This window comes from Peromyscus eremicus, chromosome 23 (genome assembly GCF_949786415.1).
Source record: "Peromyscus eremicus chromosome 23, PerEre_H2_v1, whole genome shotgun sequence".
Lineage (NCBI taxonomy): Eukaryota > Metazoa > Chordata > Mammalia > Rodentia > Cricetidae > Peromyscus > Peromyscus eremicus.
The window spans coordinates 34,776,295-34,799,161 of NC_081438.1; the positions used below are offsets into that span (position 1 = coordinate 34,776,295).

General features: G+C 43.0%; 1 protein-coding gene across 1 annotated transcript in view; it reads right to left on the bottom strand.

Moving 5' to 3' along the window:
• Baiap2l1 (BAR/IMD domain containing adaptor protein 2 like 1) overlaps window positions 1-22,867 on the bottom strand; it is a 95,125-nt gene that overhangs the window by 38,141 nt on the left and 34,117 nt on the right. Inside the window, exons 2-3 of the mRNA XM_059248745.1 lie at window positions 20,728-20,803; window positions 13,534-13,620 (exon numbers count right to left, since the gene is read on the bottom strand). Of these exons, the coding sequence (XP_059104728.1) occupies window positions 13,534-13,620; window positions 20,728-20,803 (163 nt within the window). The remainder of the gene's footprint in view (window positions 1-13,533; window positions 13,621-20,727; window positions 20,804-22,867) is intronic.

Consider the following 22,867-nt stretch of genomic DNA (forward strand, 5'->3'; position numbering starts at 1 on the left):
TTTGTTGCTGCTGTCAGTAAAGTACCCCTAAGTGTTAATAGTAACAGTATATTCACCCGCACTACTGCCTAGACCACAAGCATTTTTACCACACAAAAAGAATCCCACTACTCATTAGGTTAACAAGCCTCATTTGTTCCCAGGAAACCTCAAATTCTGCTTTGTGTTTATGAATGTTTTTGGATATGTCATATAAATGGAACCATGTAATATATGGATGGTCCTTTTATTTGGCTTCTTTGACAGCATGTTTTAGAGGCTCAACCATGTGGCAGCATGCCATCAATACTCTATTTTTCATGGCTAAATAATACTTCATTATAGGGACAGATCACAAATTGGCTTTCTAATCATCAGTGTTATTAATGTTTAAGATTATGTGGTGTTATACATTACATTTCTCATACATATCTGAGAAGTAGAATTGTTGTGTCACATGGGAATTTAAGGAACTGAGGCTGTTTTCCAACACAGCTGTTCCATTTTACATTCCTACCAACAATATATGAGACCTTCAGTTTTCTGTATTTTAATTAATTTTTTGAGAGAAGGTCTCCCTGGCTGACCTGGAACTCACTGTGTAGACCAGGCCTGCCTCAAACTCAGAGATTAGCCTGCTTCTGGCTCCCAAGCGCTGTGATTAAAGACATGTACCACCACACCTGGCTTGCTACATCTTTGCTAACATTGTTATCGACTACCTTTTAAAACAATTTATATATATATATACACATACATATATACACACATATATATATACATATATATATATATATGTACCCAAACTAGGGTGCACATGTAGAGGTCAGAGGACAACTTATGAGAATCAGCTTTCTCCTTCTACTATGTGGGTCCCTGGGATCTAACTCAAGGTTGTCTGGTTGGCGATAAGTACTTTTATTCACTGAGCCATCTTGCTGGCTCTTGGCTATTGTTTTAATTGTAGCTGCTCGGCTGGGTGTGAAGTGGTTGTTTTGTGGTTTGGGGCAACCCCCACCACGGCACTACTGCATGCTGGGAAATGTCTGCAGGAACAGGCCAGGCGTCACTCTTGATGGCCTCTTGCTATTCCTGTGCTCCTGAGCACAGCCATTGACCTTGGTGTGCTCTCAAGTGCCTCTCTGTGTGCTATAATGCAGTGCTTCCCTTTCTGACACAGTGCTGCTAAAAGTTTAAGAAACCTGCATTCATTCATTACAGAGTGTAAGACGCTCTAGTCACCAAGGATGGTGTCAGCATCTGAGGCACTGATCCCTCAACATGATGGGCCATTGCTTTGGCCCCCTGAGCCAGTCTGACAACATGAGTACAAGGGTACCTACCGCCTCAGCTTTTTTTAATTTAAAAGTTATATTTGTATTTGTGTATGTATGTGTGTGTGTGTTTATACACACATGTGCATATGCCTTAGGAGTGCAGGAGAGGGGGTCAGATCCCCTGGAACTGGAGCTGTAGGTCCTCTTAACCATGGAGCCACCTCTCCAGTACTTTCTTCCTTATCTTGAATTGCTTGGAAACTTGATTTTCTTCTAGGAGAAAAAGACCAATTTAATGGATTGGGAAAATTGGGGTGAAAATTTTCTGTTTGTACATTTCCAAATTCAAAGACTCAGAGGATGGGCAAAGTGATAAAGTGTAATGAAAATCAGATGTTGTTTCAGATTCAAATGTGTTCAAGGAATCAGGCAGCATTAAATGTTAGCCTAATAAGGATCTCATAACCTCACCTCTATGGGGTCTGTCACGGTTCAAACATGAAATATCTCTCACAGGTGTATGCATTTGAAAACATGGTCCCCAACTGGTGGTGCTGTTTTGGGAGGCTGTGGGGCCTTTTAGATAAGGGGCCTATCCGGTAGAGTGGATCTCTGGTGTTGGTCTGGAAGGGTATAGTTTTGTCTAGTTTTGGCACAAGCTCCCTTTCTGATCCACTAAGAATGTGAAGAGCTTCTACCACACTCTGGCGTTGCTATAACTCTGCCATAGCTTCCATGACCATGATGGACCAAGCTCGTGAGTCTAAAGAGCCCCTCCTCCTTTAGGTTGCTTGTGTCAGGGGTTTTATCACACTGAATAAAACCAACTGCTGCCAAGCCCGACAACCCAAGTTCAATCACCCAGACCTACATGGGAAGTGGGGAATCAACTCTTCCAAGTTGTCCTCTGGCCTCCACTCAAATGCCACAGTACATGTGTTCCCCCGCTTAAATAAATTACACAGGTAATAATTTCCCCCCCAAAAGCTAGAATAGCAGGTTGAAGAGATGGCTCAGTCATGTAAACATAAAGACCTGCATTCAGCACTCAAGCACCTATATAAAAAGCTGGGCCGGGCGGTGGTGGTGCACATGCCTTTAATCCCAGCACTCGGGAGGCAGAGCCAGGCGGATCTCTGTGAGTTCGAGGCCAGCCTGGGCTACCAAGTGAGTTCCAGGAGAGGCGCAAAGCTACACAGTAAAACCCTGTCTCGAAAAAACAAAAAACAAAACAAAACAAAACAAAACAAAACAAAAAAAAGCTGGGTGTGCTAGAGGTAGTTTGTACTCATAATCCCAGCACTGAGGAGGGGGAGACAGTTGGAACCCTAGAGCTCCATGACTATCCAGTCTAGCCTCAATTGGTCATCCAGGTTCCAGTAAAAGACCTGTCTCAGAAAAGGAAAAAAAAAATTGTACCAGGGGAATAATACCTGCACCTGAATACCTGAAGTTGAATTCCAGCTTCCAGTTGATGCACATGTGCATGTGTGACATACATGCTGGAATATGTAGTCATGCTCTAAACTGTTCCAGCGTTTCTGGCCCTGTGGTGGCTATGGTTTAATACTTTCTTTTATTCTGCTGAGTAATGATGACAGGATAATCTGACTGACATATAATAAAACACATCAGAAAACTATCTTTTTGATGTATAAAAAGTTAAATTGGTGCTTGGTGGTGGCGGCAGTGCATGCCTTTAATCCCACCAAGCCTGACAACCTGGGTTCAATCCTTGGAAACTACATTGTTTAAGGAGAGAACTGACTCTCTTTGTTGTCCTCTGCTCTCATACCAGCATGTACGCGCGCGCGCGCGCACACACACACACACACACACACACACACACAAATAAAATAAAATGTAAAAAGAAATTAAATGCATAACTCAAAATAATGGAATAGCTTACTAAAGTAGAACAAAAAACACTGTCTAAATTTATGTAATGGTGAGATACTAAAAAAATCAAAACAAGTTTATAAATTTCCAGAAGAAAGCCTGTTTTTTGTTTTTGTTTTTTAAATAAATAAGTGCAAACAACCTTTACTTTTTTTCTACTTAAAAGATCAATTCTCGGGGCTGGAGAGATAGCTCAGAGGTTAAGAGCATTGACTGTTCTTCCAGAGGTCCTGAGTTCAATTCCCAGCAACCACATGGTGGCTCACAACCATCTGTAATGAGATCTGGCGCCCTCTTCTGTATACATAATGAATAAATAAATCTTTAAAAAAGTATTCTTTGTTTAAAAAAAAAAAAAAGAAAAGATCAATTCTCTCCTGGCCATCTTCTGTTTTTCTCTTTCAATGTTTTCAGTATTTTCTAAGTTTTAAAAATAAGTGCTGTGTAGCCGGGCGGTGGTGACACACATCTTTAATCCCAGCACTCATGAGGCAGAGCCAGGCAAATCTCTGTGAGTTCGAGGCTAACCTGGTCTACAGAGCAAGATCCAGGACAGGCACCAAAACTACACAGAGAAACCCTATCTCAAAAACAAAACAAAACAAAACAAAACAAAAAAAGTGCTATGAAATCAATATGGCAGTTTCTCAGAAAATCGGGAATCGATCTACCTCAAGACCTAGCTATATTACTCCTGAGTATATACACAAAGGACACTCCATCCTATCACAAGGGCACTTGCTCAGCTACGTTCATAGCAGCTTTATTCATAATAGCCAGAACCTGGAAACAACCTAGATGTCCCTCAACTGAAGAATAGATAAAGAAAATGTCGTACATTTACACAATGGAGTGTTACTCAGCTATTAAAAACAGTGACATCATGACATCTGCAGGCAAATGGATGGAACTTGAGAGGCTAACAAGGAGGGCTGAAGAGGGGATGGATCTCGCTAGGAAGGGGAAATAGAATAGATTTCATGGGTGGACTGAGGGCAGGTGGGGTTGGGAACAGGAGTGATCAAGTGTGTGTGTGTGTGTGTGTGTGTGTGTGTGTGTGTGTGTGTGTGTGGAGTAAATACTGGGGGAAATGACTAGAGTTGGGGGCCATTTCAGGGGTGAGGTGGAAACCTAGTGTAATGGAAACTCAACAGAATCTATGAGAGCAATGCTAGCAAAGAGTCCTAGCAGTGGAGGACCTGGAGCCTGAACCGTCATTTTCTGTAACCAGGCAAGGCCTCAGTGGAGGGACTGGGACACCAACCCAGCTACAAAACCTTTGACCTACAGCTTGTCCTGCCTGCAGAGTGTTCTGGGACTGGAGGAGCCTAGCAGAATCAAAGAGACTGGAGAGACTTCATCCAGCAACTGATGGGAGCAGATACAGAGTTCCACAGCCAAACATTAGACATAGCTCAGGGAGTCCTGTGGAGGATGGGGAGGAAAGATTGGAGGAACCAGAGGGGCCAGGGACACCAGAGAACATGGCCCACAGAATCAACTGAGTGGGACTCAAGGCAGCTTGCAGAGATCAGAGCACCTGAGAGGTCTGATCTAGGTCCTCTGCATATATGTTATGGCCGAGTAGCCTGGTGTTCTTGTAGGATTCCTAACAATGGGAGCAGGGGTGGTTGCTGACTCTTTTGCCTACTTATGGAACCCTTTTCCTCCTACTGGGTTGCCTCATGGGAGCAGGGGTGGTTGCTGACTCTTTTGCCTACTTATGGAACCCTTTTCCTCCTACTGGGTTGCCTCATCCAGCCTTGATGTGATGTGCTTGGTTTTATAGCAGTATATTATGCTGTGATTAGTTGATATCCCTGAGAGGACTGCTCTTTTCTGAGGGGAGACAGAGGGAGAGTAGATCTGGAGGAGAGGGTGTGTGTGTGTGTGTGTGTGTGTGTGTGTGTGTGTGTGTGTGTGTATGGGGGAAGATGAGGGGAGAGGGGAGGAAAGAGAAATTGTGGTCAGGAAGTAACGTATGAGAGAAGAATAAAAAAGTGGGGGGAAAAAGTGCTGCTTGCTTAAGAGATAAGCCTGACATCCTACTCACACTGCACTTCCCCTCTTACGTATTAAAGGTCAGCATGCTGCCAATTTCAGCTATGGATATGGCATCAAGTTTTTGTTTTATGTGCCTGACTATAGGTCACACCCTGGCACCCATAAGTCACAATGGATTAGACCACTTTACCTGCTGAATCCTGTCTACAGAACTACAGAGCTCCGAGTCTGTTCCTCCCAGCAAGCCCAAGTGGTTAAGGACTGAGTTCCTTAGAGTGCTGTAGTTATTGGCATCCAGTCCTTAATGTCTGTTAAGCCCAGGCATTCAGAAACAGTTTTTCCTATCAAACCTCTGTCATGATCACTCATGTTTAAGCACCTGCATGATATTAAGGTTTGCTCTTTTTTTGAGACAAAGTCTCACATGGCCCAGGCTGGTATGAAAACTCACTGTGTTGTTAAGAATAACCTTGAATGTACGATCCTTCTTCTCCCTCTCCATCCCCAACAAAGTGCTGGGATTACAGGCATACGCCACAATGTCTGCTTTTATGCTGTTTGGGGACTGAAGCCAGGGATCTGTGTGTGTTGGGCAAGCATTCTACCAATTGAGTTTTGTACCCGGCACCCCTTCTTTTGTCTTGCTATGTAACTTAAATCACTAGAAACATTAAGACCTAAAGTTAATTTGTTGTTTTTATTTTATTTTTTGTTCTTCTGAGCAGGGTCTCATTACATAGCCCAGGCTAACCTCAAACTTGTGATCCTCCTGCCTCAGCTTCCTGAGTACTTGGGCGGTGGGTACCACCACATCAGTTGACTTCTATTTTCAAAGCTGGTTTAGGGTAAACCAGGTATGGTGGCACACACCTGTAATCCCAGCATTTGAAAGGCTGAGGCAGGAGGAACAAGAGTTTGAGGAAAGCCTGGGCTACATAGTATGACCCTGTCTCAAAACAAACAAAAGCAATTACTCAGGAATAATTTCAACAGCGCTTGCTAGCTTCTCATACAACTTCAGATAAGGACCTAGAACATCTTTCCTGTGCTTTAACAAATTGTCACATCCTTTCTAAGTTTGGATATGCTTCGATATGTATGAAAAAGATGGATGATGCAGCTCAGAGGTAGAGCTACATTTGCCTGACATGTGCAGAGCAATGTCAATATGGGGGGTAGGACAGGAAAAGGCAAACTCAAATTCTTCTCTTATATTTTCGAAACACAGAATGCTTTGTGACTATGCTCACACACCCCCAGAAAGCAGTTCTGCACCAAATGACAACTGGGTGGCCTCAAATTCAATTCGGACACCATCTACCTGAAGACAGTGACAGATCTCACCAGCTGAGACCTCAGTCTCACAAGGTTGCTCCTATTGCACAGCTAATAGAAAGTAGATTATCTCTTACACTTTCACCTGCCAGCTATAAGCTGGGGTTCCCACCCTGTCTTCCAAGGGTTTGGCATGGGGGTCTCCCAGAACAGGTAAACATTACTGGTTCATTAGAAAGGACTCTTGGCCAGGCAGTGGTAGCACTATCTTTAATCCAAGCACTCAAGAGGCAGAGGCAGGTGGATCTCTCTCAGTTTGAGGCCAGGTTAGTCTACAGAGTAAGTTCCAGGACAGCCAGGGCTACAGAGAAATTCTGTCTCAAAAAACACAAAACACAAAACAAACAAACAAACAAAGTAAGGGCTCCTAGAGGGACACTTAGAGCAAGGGGACAGGCTCCCTCTCCCTCCCTGGGCACTACGCTCCATGAACCAACCTGTCTAGAGCTCCCCTTGACCCAGTCCTTCTTCTTTTTTTTTTTTTTTTTTGGTTTTTCGAGACAGGGTTTCTCTGTGTAGTTTTGCGCCTTTCCTGGGACTCAGTTGGTAGCCCAGGCTGGCCTCGAACTCACAGAGATCCGCCTGGCTCTGCCTCCCGAGTGCTGGGATTAAAGGCGTGCGCCACCACCGCCTGGCCAACCCAGTCCTTCTTATAGAAGCTTCTTTAGGTAGTCACGACTGGTTAAATCACTTGCTGGCAAACTGTCCCCATCTTGAGCTTCAGGAGTCCCAGTTGTCAGTCAGCTGCTTAGCATACAAAGACTGAGAGTCAAAGGTAAGAAGCTCTATGCTACTGAGCTGGACAAAGATCAAAAATTTATTTCATAGCAGGTATCACAAAAAGCTAAAAAACATTCTATCCTTTGTGGTTATGGTGTTGAAATGTCTTGAGGAATTCCTTTCATGTGAAGGGATTTTGCTAGCATCATTTTCTCAGAAATATCTTCATCCTTTTCATCACAACCACTTCCTCCAATTATGCCAATAAATCTGGGCTTCTTTCAGTTCCTGAGGTTGCATATGCAGAGTCTGCTGAAAGAGAGCAGGGCAACTGGCTCAGTCAGCTATGCCTTATCAATTCCATTGGCATTTGGTTATAGGCTATTGTTTTTCATTTCTTTTCTATTTTAATCTGTGTGTGTGTGTGTGTGTGTGTGTGTGTGTGTGTGTGTATGTGTGTGTGTGTGTCACCATGGAAAATGTGTATTCTTACAAACCCACATTACCTACTTTATGGATGAAAAGAATGTCAAGGAAGAACACTGGTAGTTTGCTGAGTTTCCAAATGTTTGAGAAGTGGGGACTAGAGGCATCTTTTTTTTTTTTTTGGTTTTTCGAGACAGGGTTTCTCTGTGTAGCTTTGTGCCTCTCCTGGAACTCACTTGGTAGCCCAGGCTGGCCTCGAACTCACAGAGATCCGCCTGGCTCTGCCTCCCGAGTGCTGGGATTAAAGGCGTGCACCACCACTGTCCGGCTTTGTTTTGTTTTGTTTTGTTTTTTGGGGACTAGAGGCATCTTATAGTCTTTGATACTTTAGAAGCTGGGAGGCACAGTATCTCATTTCCTCTTCAAAGAACCTGCACAGCATGACCTTCACCTCCTTTAAGCACGCCCAACCCACCCATAAAGGTCAAGTGTTGCTCAAGCTCTGCTGCACCCATAGGCAGCAGCAAACTGTCAACACACTCTATGGAGGTCTCTCCAGTAACAAGCAGCCTCCCACCTAGAGGTCTCAGCATACTAAACAGTAGCCTGGCTTCATTGTCCTGGGCACAGGGTCTTTCCCAGGCTACAGCTGGATGGTGTACACTCTACAATGAAGGCAGCTGGACCTGTCCACCTCCATAGGGATCTTGGGCTTCCCGAGTGTTGCTCTGTCTTGTTTGACTACAAAGTACATCTCCAGGGAGACTGACCCATTGTGGTCACCATGGAGGTGGGTAATCTCTTACCTCTGCAGAGGATAGGCCTAGCAGCCACCCCTAAGGGATCATTGCACCTGCAAATCATTCAGAAAAAATTCACCCAGGAATGAATGGAATGACTAAGGACACCAGGTGATGGGGAAAGAACCCCTCCCCTACATTTTCAGTGAGCATTTAATGAGACCCAAATTTGGGTGGACAGTAAGACACTGTGTGCATGCATGCATGCGTGTGTGTGTGTGTGTGTGTGTGTGTGTGTGTGTGTATGTGTGTGTGTGTGATTTACCTGTTATTTAAATATCACTAACTTCTGGACTCCTGTTATTAACAGACAGATCTGGAGGAACCATCCTTTTCAGGGGAAACTGGTCATCACTAAATATACTGGCCAGGCCTGCTCTGCCACTAAGATTAACTTTGACAACTTTCCCTCTTTTTTTTTTTTAAATTTTAAAATTACATAAAAATTTGAGAGGTTGGGCAGTACTTGCCACAGTGTGTATGCATGTGGTGGTCAAAACACAATTTGCAGGAATTAGTTCTCTCCTCCTACCATGTGAGTTCCAGGGAGCAAACTCAGGTCTTCAGACTTGATGGTAAGTACATCTTGCCAGCCCACTCACCGTTCTGAGTTAGGTAGGGCATGACTACATAGCTCAGGCTAACCTTGAACTCAGGATCCTGAATGCTGGGAACATAGGCATGTGCCACCATGCTTGGCTTCACCTCTTTTCTGAAAAGGCCCCTAATGTTGAGAATTCAGTGGCTCCTGGGCTGGCCCTTTCCTCTCCCATGTGTCTCAGTGCCAGTACAGAGAGGTAAAGAACTCAGATTCTAAAGTCAGATTGCCAACAAACTCAGCGATCTGAGCGGGCAGCAAGTACTTAGTGTGGGCTATTACTTCTACAGTGTGACTGGAGACGGGTCTTATATTTCTCACTGGGAAAAGTGGGCTAGACAAAGGGGGGCACACTATCTAACAGCACACTCTTTAGAAGAGACTTGTACAGGCATATGGCAATGGTAGATAGATGTACACAGTAGTAACTTTATGGGCGATATTTTTAACTTTTCTCTGTTTTCTTAATTATCAATCACAGGCTGCAGGAATCACACAGGAAAGCAGCTACTGAGCAGAAGAAAGGAGGCAGACACAGGAAAACTACCCTGGAGTCCATAGTCACAAGACACTCAAAGGTGAGCAATAAAACTCAGTAGGTGGAAGAAACAAAAAGTCCCCAATGCTCCTTCCTTCCTGGTTAGATTCTTGCCTCTAAACAGAAACACATGGGAAGAACAGCTGTGGCCTTCTGGGAAACGAAGCACATGGGGCCTAGGAGAACAGGTGACAAGGTCTGATGTATACAAATGCTGGGCAAATGCACACCAGTCCACATGGGAAGAAAAAAACCATGCAAAATGCAGAAGCATCACAAATGTCTGCAGGGAACATTTGTGTAATGTCTTCCCCTTCACCCAAAACCACTGAAACCAGATCATTAATGCCAGAGACGCCTGATACCAAGATTGTCTCCTAACAGCTGTACCCTCTCCTCTGCAGTCCTTGGCCAGCCACACCAAGGAATCTTTCTGGCAGCTGGACATGGATGAGTGTGACCTAACCTGGGTTTGGAACGTAGAGGGATGTGTGCTGGAGCTTCTGGGCAAGGGTTCCCCCTTTATAGATGGACATGCTTGAGAAGACATTTTACTTCCTGTACTTGCAGACAATGAGAAGACAAATGTGATAATCAGACTGGTAGCCATCTTGGGGCCATGGGGGAAATGGGTATGAAGACAAGAAAAAGAGATGGAATCTGAGTCCTTGGTGATGATTAACTAAACAGGAACTTGCTGCTCCTGGCCTTACATGGAATAATAAACAGCCTATTGCTTAAATCACTGTAAGCTGGACATTTTGTTACGTTTGAGCAAAAGCATACTAAATTATTCACATAGTAACAGATGAACTGATGCTAAGTGGAACTGCCTAAATGGAACCATCTACGTTAAAAATCCACTCCATCTTTACCAACAGAAGTTAATTCAAAAGACACGCTGAAATGAAAAACTTGAAATGATTCATGGTTTCACTGAAGTTATACTGTAGTCTTTGTGCTGGGATGGAACTCAGGGCTGTTTGTGTGCTAGCCAAGTACTGTACCCCTAAGCCATATTCCAGTCCTTCATTTAAAGTTTTTCTAAATTTACATTAATTAAGTGTGTGTGTGTGTGTGTGTGTGTGTGTGTGTGTGTGTGTTCAGGCGCAGACCACAGGACACGTGGAGGTCAGAGAAAAACCTTAAGGAGTCAATTCTCTCCTTCTACTATATGGGTCCCTGGAATTGAACTCAGGTTGTCAGCCAGCAGCACACACCTTTCCTGCTAAGCCATCTTGCCAGCCCCAGTCCCACTCCCTTTTTTGGAGACAGAGCCTCACTATATATAGCCCAGGTTGACCTTGTGATCCTTCTGCCCTAGCTTCCAAGGTGCTGGGATTACAAGCATGTGTCACCATGCCTGGCTTCTCCTTAGTCTTTGTGCTGGCTAGTTTTACGTCAACCTGACACAGGCTAGAGTTATCTGCAAAGAAGGAACTTCAGTGAAGAAAATGCCCTAACTAGGCTAGCCTGTGGGCAATTGATGATTAATGTGGGAGGACTCAGCTCACTGCAGGTGGTACTGTCATCCCTGGACTGGCGGTCTTCGGTGGTATAAGAAATTAGGCTGAGCAAACCGTGAGGAGCAAGCTCTATATCAACTCCTGCCTTCAGGTTCCTGCCTTGTTTGAGTTTCTGTCCTGACTGCTTTTGATGACAAACTGTGATATGGAAGTGTGAGCAAAATATATTCTTTCCTCCCTAAGTTGCTTTTGGTCAGGGTGTTTTATCACAGCAATAGAAACCAAACTAAGACAGTCCTAAATAAACTTTATGTTTCATAAGGTTGTGAGGACCAGTACCCAAAGGCTATAACCACACAAAATATTGGGAAAACAAAAGAAACACAATCTACCTTTGGTTATTTATTCTTTCTTTTGGGGGGCAAAGGTGTGTACAGGTACCTGTGAACATGTGTGCATGTCTGTGGAGGTCAGAAGTTGATATTATACGTCTTTATTTTTGAATCAGGGTCTCTCACTGAATCTGGAGTTCACCTATTAGAGGAGACTGCCTGACCACCAAGGCCAGAGACACGTGTCTCTGCCTCCCTCCTAGTGATGGGACTGTAGAATGTGCTGCCATGCTCTGCTTTTCCATGAAGGCTAGGGATCTGAACTCAGGTCCTCATGCTTGTGTGCCAAGTAATCTGTTCACATTTCTCTAGTCCTTCTTTCTCTTTCTTCTTCCTCTTTTACTTTTTGAAAATATGTGAATTTTCTGCTCCTCTTCCATACAATTTAAATGGATATAGTATGGTATTTTAAACAATACCAAAATAAAAACTATCCAAGTCAAAAATAGTTATTATTAGGTTCCCCCAAAGCAAGGTTACTGAGGTGAACTTTTTATCTAGGATAAGAGCCATAAATGGGTAAAAAACTAGTAAATCTGAGACAGTGGACACAAGCAATTGGACAACTTGAAACAAAGCAAAACTTGGAAGGAACTTTACTTCCATTTCCTCTTCATAGGAGGAACCTGCACCTCATATCATACTTTCCCCACTGAAACTGGAGTTTCAAGGTGGTGTTTATAACAACACTGTTACTGTGGAAATAGTTGATTCAGTGTTATGAATTTGCAGCTGAATAAAGTAAGGTGTGGAACAGAAGTCTTATTTAAACAGTGGCAAGACCCATAAAACATTAAAACGGCAAACTGAATGGTGGTGAGTCAGAGCACCATATGTTTTAATGTGAGGGTCATACTTTTTTTTCCCCCTGCTGCCTGGCACAATGGGATGCTTCTTTTTAATTTAAGCTTATTTTTGGAACCCTATTATCATCTCAGCTGCTTCCGGAACCCCAAATATCTGAAATATTGCTATCTGCTATAAAAGGCAGGCTGCATGTCATTAAACTGATGGTGCTTCAGAGTTGCTACCAGTCATCATGACACTGGGAAGTCACAACACCCACAGAACACGAGCTGGGGTTTTGAAAACCATATGTGATCGATTCTATGAAACACGGCAGTGCTGCCACTAACCATACAACATCACTGCACATGTACACTGTGCCCTTTGTCTACTGCTTCCCTAGCTTCTTAGGCATAAAGCAGCCGGAGAACACAAACCCAGCCTGTCCCCACCCTGCCACCAGTATCAAGGCTTGTTCCAGCCTTTGAATGGGGTCAATGAGTTTCTCAGGCAAGTCTGAAAAGCCTCAAGACTACTGGACACTGAGTAGAGGGCATGCCACTCTTTACACACACACACACACACACACACACACACACACACACACACACACACTTCATTATGTTTTCCAGAATCCTTAAAGCAAATTCTTAGCATCCATACAATAAAACATAGTCCATAAATTTTAAAGACATGTGACATGTGGGTCTACTGGCAAAGTAGCCCTGCCCTGCAGGAGATGACCACAGCGCAGTGGCATAGCTCTGTAAATAGAAGCCCAGCTTCCCTTGGCTGTGGTGGGGGCTGCCCAGGGTGTGGCTACCCTCCTTGCCTGCACAGGGGATCCATTCATACCAGCAAAACCGGAAAAATCACAACCAAAGGCAACTGGGGAAGCATGGGAGCCAAGAGTACAGCATAAAGGAGTCAAGGAGTCATTTTCCACAAGGTGAGTCACCGGAACCACTTGGCCTGGTCAGAGGCCTGTCTCACCCACCTTGGTTCAAAATGTAGGTCACAGTTCTTCAAGTTGGAACTTCAGAAATCTGAGGTGACAGGCGAGAACCCAGGCAGCCAAGGCAGGAGCAGAGATCCTAAGAGGCCTGGGAAGGGGCCTCTACCCAACCCCTAGGTCCCTCTAAGGCTTTGCCTGTTCTCCAAAAACCTCTCCATTTTCATGAGTCAGGGTGAACTCAAACTACAGTGCCCAACCAGTTCCCTTTTGGGTTCTTGATCTGAGTCACCTGACACACTCTTATCAAACTCCTAGGAAAGCAGGTTAGGTTTTTGTAAAAAATGGATGGTCAGCTCACCTAGTTCTGTTGATACTGGAGACCCAGTGGCAATCTCACCAATCTTGGCCACTCCATCGTAGTAGGCCTTTCCAGCCAAGATCATAGCTAGAAAGGAATGTGATACACAAAATCATTACTCAGACAAGGAAAGGAGGAAGTACCACAGGTTCAACATCCCAGTGTGCCTCTGGCTACAAGAAGTTCTAGACCAACTGTTTCAGCAGGTGAAGTTCATAAGGCCCTGCCTGCTCCTGATGTCAGTTCCAGGGCATATGTTCCTGACATCAAACTGACACTGGGAACAGATACATTATGGGATACATACAGGTCAGTCATGTCATTACTCAAGGAGTCTTGAGTTCAGTGGCCTAGGAACCTGTTTCATGAAAGCACATTTTTTTTTTTTCCCATTAAAAAAGAGCCAGGTCTGGTGGTATAGGCTTATAATTTCAGCTACTCAGAAGGCTGAGGCAGGAGGAATTCAAAGCCTGCCTAGGCTTCAGAGTGAGTTCAAGGCCAGCATGGGGAACTTGATGGGACTCTATCTCAAAATAAAAATAAATGTGCTGAAGATATGAAGAGCAATTGCCTAGAATCCCTGGTGAGGGGCTGAGGGTATGGCTCAGTGCAGAGAGCTTGCCTAGCATGCACTATACCCTGGGTTCAATCCTTAATACTGTAAAAAGACAATCTGAGTCACAACTAACCAACACATTTGCTACTGGAGTAAAAAAAAAAAACTATGAAATTTGAAATACATTAGCATTCTAAAAATTACAGACTTATCTAAAAAATAACCATATGTTCTCCTTCCTTTTCCTTCCAGCAGAAACAAGCAAAGGTTTTATTGCAGCAGAAGCTAGGTTCTCATCATCCTAAAAATACGTTTCTTTAATTAAAAAATAAATAATACTTTTAAAATGGAGTTAAGAATGCATACTACTCTCGCAGAGGACCCAAGTTCAGTTCCTAGCATCCATGTTGGGAGGCTCACAACCACTTGTAACTCAAGTGCCGAGGGATCCAATGTCTCTAGCCTCTGTGGGCACCCTCACTCACACGCACACACATATACACAATTTAAAATAATTAAATTAAACATTTTAAAACTGTTTTCTCCTTCAAACTGGCCCTGAAGGGTATTTGGACAAGGTATGTGCCCCGGTGGAGATGAAGGCTGCCCATCTGTAAAGTTCTCTAATAAAGTCAGTGTGGGTCAGGCGGCGGTGGTGCACACCTTTAATCCCAGCACTCAGGAGGATCTCTGTGAGTTCGAGGCCAGCCAGAGCAAGATCCAGGACAGGCACCAAAACTACAGAGAGAGACTCTGTTTGGGGGGGGGGGGGGAGTCCGTGTGGGACAGATAAATGGCAGTCTGGCTTCTTTGGCTTTACAGGCAATTAAGCTGGAGAATGGTGTATGACAGACAGGCATTTCAACAAGATCCAGCCAAAGCCAGTGTGATTCTGGAGGAAAAAAATCTCCACCCTTCCCCTAAACTCAGAGACTGCCTTCATACACAGAAATCAGTTTTTCCTGGCGCTCTGGAGAGCATAGAAACTTGTTACTTAAAGGGCCTCTGGCCCATTCTCTTTATCCACAGAACAGTAAGTGCTTTACCACTGAGATGATACATCCTCAGTCCTTTAACTGTATTTTTCATTTTGAGACAGGGTCTCAAGTTTTCTAGGCTACCCTTGACCTTGTAATCCTCCTGGCTTTAGCTTCTCAAGTATCTGGGATTACAAACCTATGCCACCAGGCCAGGCTAAAAAGTAAGTTGTCATTCATTCATTCATTCATCTATCCATCCATCCATCCATCCATCCATCCATCCATCCATCCATCCATCCTTCCATCCATCTATCTGTTTATTGTATGTGTCTACATACACTCTTGAATGCATGCGTGGAAGACAGAAGACAACCTTGGGTGCCATCCTCAGGAACATGGTCTACCTCCTTTGAGACAGGGTCTCTCACTGGCCTGGAGCTAACCAATTAGGCTAGACTGCAGAGCAATGAGTCCCATTCCAGTGCTCTGCTTCTCTCTGCCTCCTCAGTGTTGGAATTACAAGCCTGTGCCACCATACCTGATATTTTTACATAGATGGTGAAGAGTAAACTCAGGTTCTCATACTTGAGACAAGCACTTTACCGGCTAAGCAATCTTCCCAGTCCCTATTTGTTATTATTAAGATAGAAAATCATATGTTGTGTATGTCTGTGTGTGAATATGTCATGTATATTTGGATACCTGCAGAGGCTAGAAGAAGACACTGGATCCCCTGGAGCTGGAGCTATATGCAATTGTGAGCTGTCTGATGGTGATGGGAACAGAACTTAGGTCCTCTGCAAGACCAGCAAGTGCTCTTAATTGCTGAGCCATGTCTCCAGCCCCTATTTGTATTTTTAATTCTCACATGCTAAGGAAGCACTCTACCACTAAGCTACACTACCACTACACTAAAAGATTGACTTTTATGGGGAACTTTTTTTTTCTTTGTTTTGTTTTGTTTTTTGAGACAGGGTTTCTCTGTGTAGCTTTGGTGCCTGTCCTGGATCTTATTCTGTAGACCAGGTTGGCCTCGAACTCACAGAGATCTGCCTGCCTCTGCCTCCCCAGTGCTGGGATTAAAGGCGTGCGCCACCACCGCCCGACGAGCAACAATGAAATTATTTTTGTTTTGTTTTGGTTGGTTTGGTTTTTTCGAGACAGGGTTTCTCTGTGTAACTTTGGTGCCTGTCCTGGATATTGCTCTGTAGACCAGGCTGGCCTTGAACTCATAGAGATCCACCTGACTCTGCCTCCCAAGTGCTGGGATTAAAGGTGTGCGCCACCACCACCCTATGGGGAACTATTAAAAAGATCAGATAATTCATCATGTATGCAGGTGTAGCTGAAGGTATTACAGGCCAAATTCCTGCCCCTGTAATTTTTTTTAATATTTCAGCATTTACTATAGTTTTAAAAAATATAAATAAATGGGGCTGGAGAGATGTCTCAGTGGTTAAGAGCACTGGCTGCTCTCCCAGAGGGCCCCCAGTTCAATTCCCAGGATCCATATGGCAGCTCAAAACTGACTGTATGTAACTCCAGTTCCAGGGGATCTGACACCTTCACACCAATGCACATAAAATAAAGTTAAATAAATTAAATATATATAAATTAAGGCTTTTATTGTATCTGCATGTAAGTTTAAGAAATGCAATGTTCTGCTGTATTACTATTTTATAAGACTGGAGAAGAACTTACAGTGTAATTATCAATAACAGACAGCATTTATATAGACTTTTCAAGTCATTACTTCGCTAATCTACTGACAATGTTAAGACACGGGTGGGTAATGTTATCAGCTCCTTTTGCTAAAGGGAGTGGAGTGGAGACATTTCAGGCTGTCCCCAAGGTCAACGTGAGTCAGCCACAGTGTACACAACTCCTGCTGAGGTACTTCACTTCCTCAGTTCTAAATCATAGTGCTTTGGCTGGAACTGAAGAAAAAGCAACTCCACCTAAAAACAAGTGTGCTGCCAGTGAAATGTCAAGTCAATAGATGATGCTGGAATGAGAGGTTTAAGTTGTAAAGTACTGATAAACTGAAGAGCACATTAGTGGGAGAGTTGCATTCAGGATTACACAACAGTTAAAATTTCTGGTTCACACCCACAATGTGCCTTGAGACTCCAGAGAGCTAGCTACCTTGCCTTTACAGGGGAAACATTAAATTGAGATTTTTTTCATTAACTGTTGACTTATATTTAAAACCATGTAACCTTCTCAGTCTTTCAAAGTAGCTTTACTTTTATTATTATTTTTTTACTTTTCACATTTAAAAATTATTTGCTTTGCTTTTATAATAAAGCTAAATTAACTTAAAAACCACGTAACTTATCCAGAACTAATAGTATTTTGATAACTTTGCCCCTCCCCTGCTTTGTGAGTTTGTTTCTTACTATTTAAGGAAACCTATGAATTCTTTTTTTTTTTTTTTTGGTTTTTTTGAGATAGGGTTTCTCCGTGTAGCTTTGTGCCTTTCCTGGAACTCACTTGGTAGCCCGGGCTGGCCTCGAACTCACAGAGATCTGCCTGGCTCTGCCTCCCAAGTGCTGGGATTAAAGGAGTGCGCTACTACCACCCGGTCTATGAATTCTATTTTAGTGATCTGGTGGTCCTTGAAACATACTATGTAGACCAAATTGGCTTCGAATTCATAGAGATTGACCTACCTCTGGCACCCAAGTGCTTGGAATAAAGGCATGTGCCATGCCTGGCTGATAATATTTTTCTTAAAATATAGTTTCACTGGGTTACTGTTCTACTAAAGTCTCCATGGATCTCCCACAAGCCCACATTCCACAAGCTCATGATAGATTTTTATAGTAATAGTTTCAGTGAACTACACCCCTCCAGATTTCCAGCCTGTGGTTTCCTGAGACACTGGTGATGGAACTTGGTTTGGCCAGTGTGGTATCAACAAGCATGGCTTACACAGGAACCTAGTAAATGCTAGGCCTTTAAGGCTAGTGCTGCTATAGTAAGGGCTCAGTGTGGTTTTGATGGAGAAAGGCCATCCGAGAACAGAGTATGTCAAGCCCCCAGTGGAATGTGCCTTGAGACTCCAGAGAGCTAGCTACCTTGCTTTACAGGGGAAACAAAGTGGCATCTTAAGCTACCCAGTCTGTGGACAGCTGCAGTATTTTCTGTAATAGTAGGTGCCTGGTGCTACACTGCAATGCATGGCTAAGCTGACATTGTCCAGTCCTACTTCTCCCCAGTGTAGGGTGGCTCCCAGGGCTCATATTTTCTGCTTGAAGCAGTGTGTCTACTGTTATCTCCTATCTGTTAGTTAGCTCAAGCTCTTGCAAGGTTTCCTGCCTGCTCTGGTCCACACCAATCACTGCTGCTCTGATCACTGCTGACAATGGTCTAGATTTCTCTCTCAGCCATTCACATGTCACTCCACCTTTATAATCTATTGACTGCACTTCTGGCTGACATCCTCATCTGTACTCCAAATTCTTACCAAGGGCTTCATAAATGTATCTAAAATTATCAGTGGCTTCTGATATATTCTGATATATATATATCTAGATGGCCTGGAGAAGTTCTGGGAATACTTATCAAGTACAGAATCATCTCTAGGAGGTGATGAAGTGGTAAGAGCCCTTTGGGAGAAGTCTTGTTAACAGGAAGCTGAGCTGCAAGCAGCTCACTTAGTCTATAATTATGCCTTAGAAAGTAGTTCAGGCTACACAGTTAAAAAAAAAAGTTCTACAGTGTTTTCCCTATGAAAACTGGAAACAGTGATGACTTTGTGGCCCAGTGATTAAGCAATCGCTGAGGGGCAGCGGGAAGGTCAGCCTCTTGCTCTCAGAGGAAGGAAAGTGCCTGTAGAAGGCGAAGACACTGTTGGGAAGAGAAGCAAGATCCTAGATCTGTTATATTTCCTGGTACTGAAAGCTGTACATAAAAATGCACAGCCAAGCAGTCTACTTTTCCAGTGACTGCAACTATCACGTTTCTTGCCATCCACAGCTTAGGGCCTAGGCAGTAAGTACACTGTCTTGCTGGGCCACACTTTAGGGTGGTTATCAATGTATTCTAATTCTAATAGCATTCGCTTTTAGTAGGAGTGCAGGAGTGGCTGCTTATAAACCTCAGTGAAAACCTTTTCAAGATAGCTAGCAACCTGGGTCCCAAAAGAGAGGCAAATATCAACAGTTGAATTTTATTTATTTATTTATTTGTTGGGAATTGAAATTAGGGCCTCATTCATGTTAAATAAGTACTTCTCCAGCTTGCACATGATTCTGCAGGTACATCCCAGCTAGCTGGTTGCTTGCCTGAAACTCCTCATCTGTCCCTCTCTCCCTATCTCTCTATTTTTTTTTATAATTTATTTAATTTTATTTTATGTGCATTGATGGAAGGGTGTCAGATCGCCTGGAACTGGAGTTACAGATATTTATGACTTGCCATGTGGATACTGGGGATTGAACATAGATACTCTGGAAGAGCAGCCAGTGCTCTTAACCTCTGAGCCATCTCTGCAGCCCATCTCTCTATTTCTTACCTTTCTTCCTTTCTCCATCTCTCTCTGTCTCTAAGACAAGCTCTTTCTAAGTTGCCCAGGCTAGCCCAGAACTTGTAATCCTTCTACCTCAGACTCCCAAGTAGCTGGGATTATATACCCATGCCACTGGGCCCAGCTTCAAATCAGTTTCAATGAAGCACTTACTTTGAAATGATAATTTAAGCATAACCTTTAATGTAGATGTTCTTCTACTGAAGTTAAAAATATTATTTTTCATGTTACTATTAAAAAAAAGATAATCAGCAAGGTGTTATAGTGGCTCACAGTTGTAATCTTGGCACATGGGAGGGTGGGAAGGGGGATTGCCTGAGTTCAAAAGCTGGCTAACCTATGTTACAAAGTGAGATTCTGTCTCAAAACAAAAAAGTAATCTATCTAGAGGCAAGAAATTCTATATAGCTAAATGAATGATTCTCATGTAGCAGGACACTAATGTTCAAATGTTGTTGTGTAACCCTGACTGATTTTATTATGTAGACCAGGCTGGCCTGGAACTCACAGAGTTCCACCTGCCTTTGCCTCCCAAGTGCTCGGATTGGAGGCATGTGCCACCGTACCACAAATATTCAAATGTTTTAAATATAAGTTATTAGTTCACAAAGATTTGGTTTACAAATAGAAAAGTTCATGGAAATGATATTAAAGCCTAATTTTGTATACCAGAAAGCACAATTTTAAAGTTAAAATATGTTACTTATAGTACCTTCACAATTACTCAATTAACTCACTTCAAATATATTAGTACCATCCTGCACTGCTACTGCAAAAATCCTGTAGATAAATTATAAAATTCCATTTAAAGATATTTTAAAAATGCCAAAAAAAAAAAAAAGAAAAAAAGAAAAAAAAAAAAGCTGGGCGGTGGTGGCGCACGCCTTTAATCCCAGCACTTGGGAGGCAGAGCCAGGCGGATCTCTGTGAATTTGAGGCCACCCTGGGCTACAGAGTGAGTTCCAGGAAAGGCTCAAAGCTACACAGAGAAACCCTGTCTCGAAAAATCAAAAAAAAAAAAAAGTATTTTAAAAATGCAATGTTAAGTATTTAAAGATAAATAAAATGTTAACAGATTTCATATGTGCTTTACATTGATTGCTATAGAAACAAATCAAAAGACTTACCATTCACTGCTTTTTCATAATTTTTTCCTAGGTTTATTAAGTTTCGTAGTCCAGGATTGAATTGTTCCATAACATTCTGACAAACAAACACACAAAACAGACAAATCAATAAAACAAAAGAGGGAGGGATATCTAGATTTTATCACTATCAGGCCTAGAATTCCTATATAATAAATACAATGTACAACAATAAAGTCTCAAATGTTCTTTCCAGACAGGGTCTCAGGAATCCCAGGACTGGCCTGAATTTGCTACAGATCTGAAGATAACCTTGAACTTCTGTCCTTCCTGCTTTCAGCTCCTAAGTGCTAGAATTACAGATGTGTACCACCATGCCTGGTTTACAGTTTGGGGGATCAAACCTAGGGCTTCACATATGCTAACTGAGCCAAATCCTTAGCCTACAAATAATGCAGATGTAAAAATTTCAATGAGCTCGATTTTCTGGCCGGATCGAACAGGCAGCAAGGTGGATACAACCTAGCAATTTTCAGTTGCCCAAGGGCTGCCTACAATTTGCTATAAAGGAAGCAAGCAGCAGACATTCACATCTCTATCATACCCCAGGGGGCTGTGAGCCTGGAGGCCAAAGAATTCTCTCTGGTACAAGTAGATTGCTCATGGCCCTAACTCTAGCATTACGAAATAGTCTGCTTGAGCAGCTACCTCAGTTTAATTTATAATTAAGGGTAATGTTTTGGCTATGGAGTACTTAAAAACTTCAGGGTAATCTTGCTTTCATTTTGCCTAAACCTGTACAGTACAGACAACAAGCCACTCCCAGGGCGCTGGCTTTATGACCAAGAATACATTAATATATGGTGACTATAGATATTTGCTCCATCTTGGATCAACAAGTTGCCCTATATTCATCCTTCCAAATGGACCACTCTGGTATCCCCACCGCTCTCCCATGTATATAGTTATCTGTAGATGACCAAATGATAAAAGATGGAAAATGAGCCAACACTCAATGAGTCAGATGCTTCACATCCTTCAGAAGGAAAAAAAGGCTCTGCATTAGTAACTGGGAACAGACAACTTACAGTAATTGAATAGTGATAAAAATCACAAAAAGCCTACACCTCATGCTTTCTCCATCCTTGCTATTACTCCCAAGAATGCTTCCAATCACATGGTTACTCTCCCCTTTATTACCACCATTTTGACTATTCACTAATCTTCAATTTTCGACAGTAACTTCTGGCTCCCTCTTATAGGTCAGGAGGACCCTACTTCTCTATTATACTCCTCATTCTTCCTGTTTAATCGACAACTGGTCAGTCAATCATATTAATTATGACTGTAAATATTGGTTACTACAATTCAAGGAATGTACTAAAGATCACATTTCTTTCTTAGTAATGCCTTTTTGTTTTTCCTGGAATAATTGGCTTGCCCCTCTTCCCTCTTGTTTCTACGTATCCACCCTAAGTCCTTTCCCATGCAGTGTGTCAGATCAAGCACAGGCCTACCAACTCATTTCTCAAACACACAGAATAGTCGGCTGATCTCACATCTCATTTTCCCCTCCTAAAACTTCCTCCAAGGATTCTCTGTCCTCTCCCTCAGCCTTATCTGATTTCCCCCAAGTCTGCCAGGCTGTTGTCCTTGCACGTTCCTATCTGGCTGCCTATATCAGAGCTCTCATTCTCAGCCTGCGGGGATGGCCCACACCTTTAATCCCAGCACTTGGGAGGCAGAGGCAGGCAGATCTCCGAGTTCAAGGCCAGCCTGGTCAACAGAGTGAGTTCCAGGACAGCCAGGGATACACAGAGAAACCCTGACCCTGCTTTGAAAACAAACAAACAAACAAACAAACAAACAAAAGCTCTCAGTCTCATGGTCTACTTCCTTTTTGGTGGAGATTATTCTTCAAAACTGATGTAAGAATGATATGAGAGGTGTATCTGTGCCCCCACATGCCTAAAACTACTTAAAAATTTAAAATTATTTATTTATTGTGTGTGCAGGAGGGAGGAAGAGGATGAATTGAAAATGCCACAACACATATAGAGGTCAGAGGACAACCCGTGGTCATCAGTTCTTCCCTTATAACATGTGAGCTCTGGGGACTAGACTCAGGTCATCAGGTTTGGTAATAAGTACCTTCCCTATCCCCTCAAACTACTTTTACCTT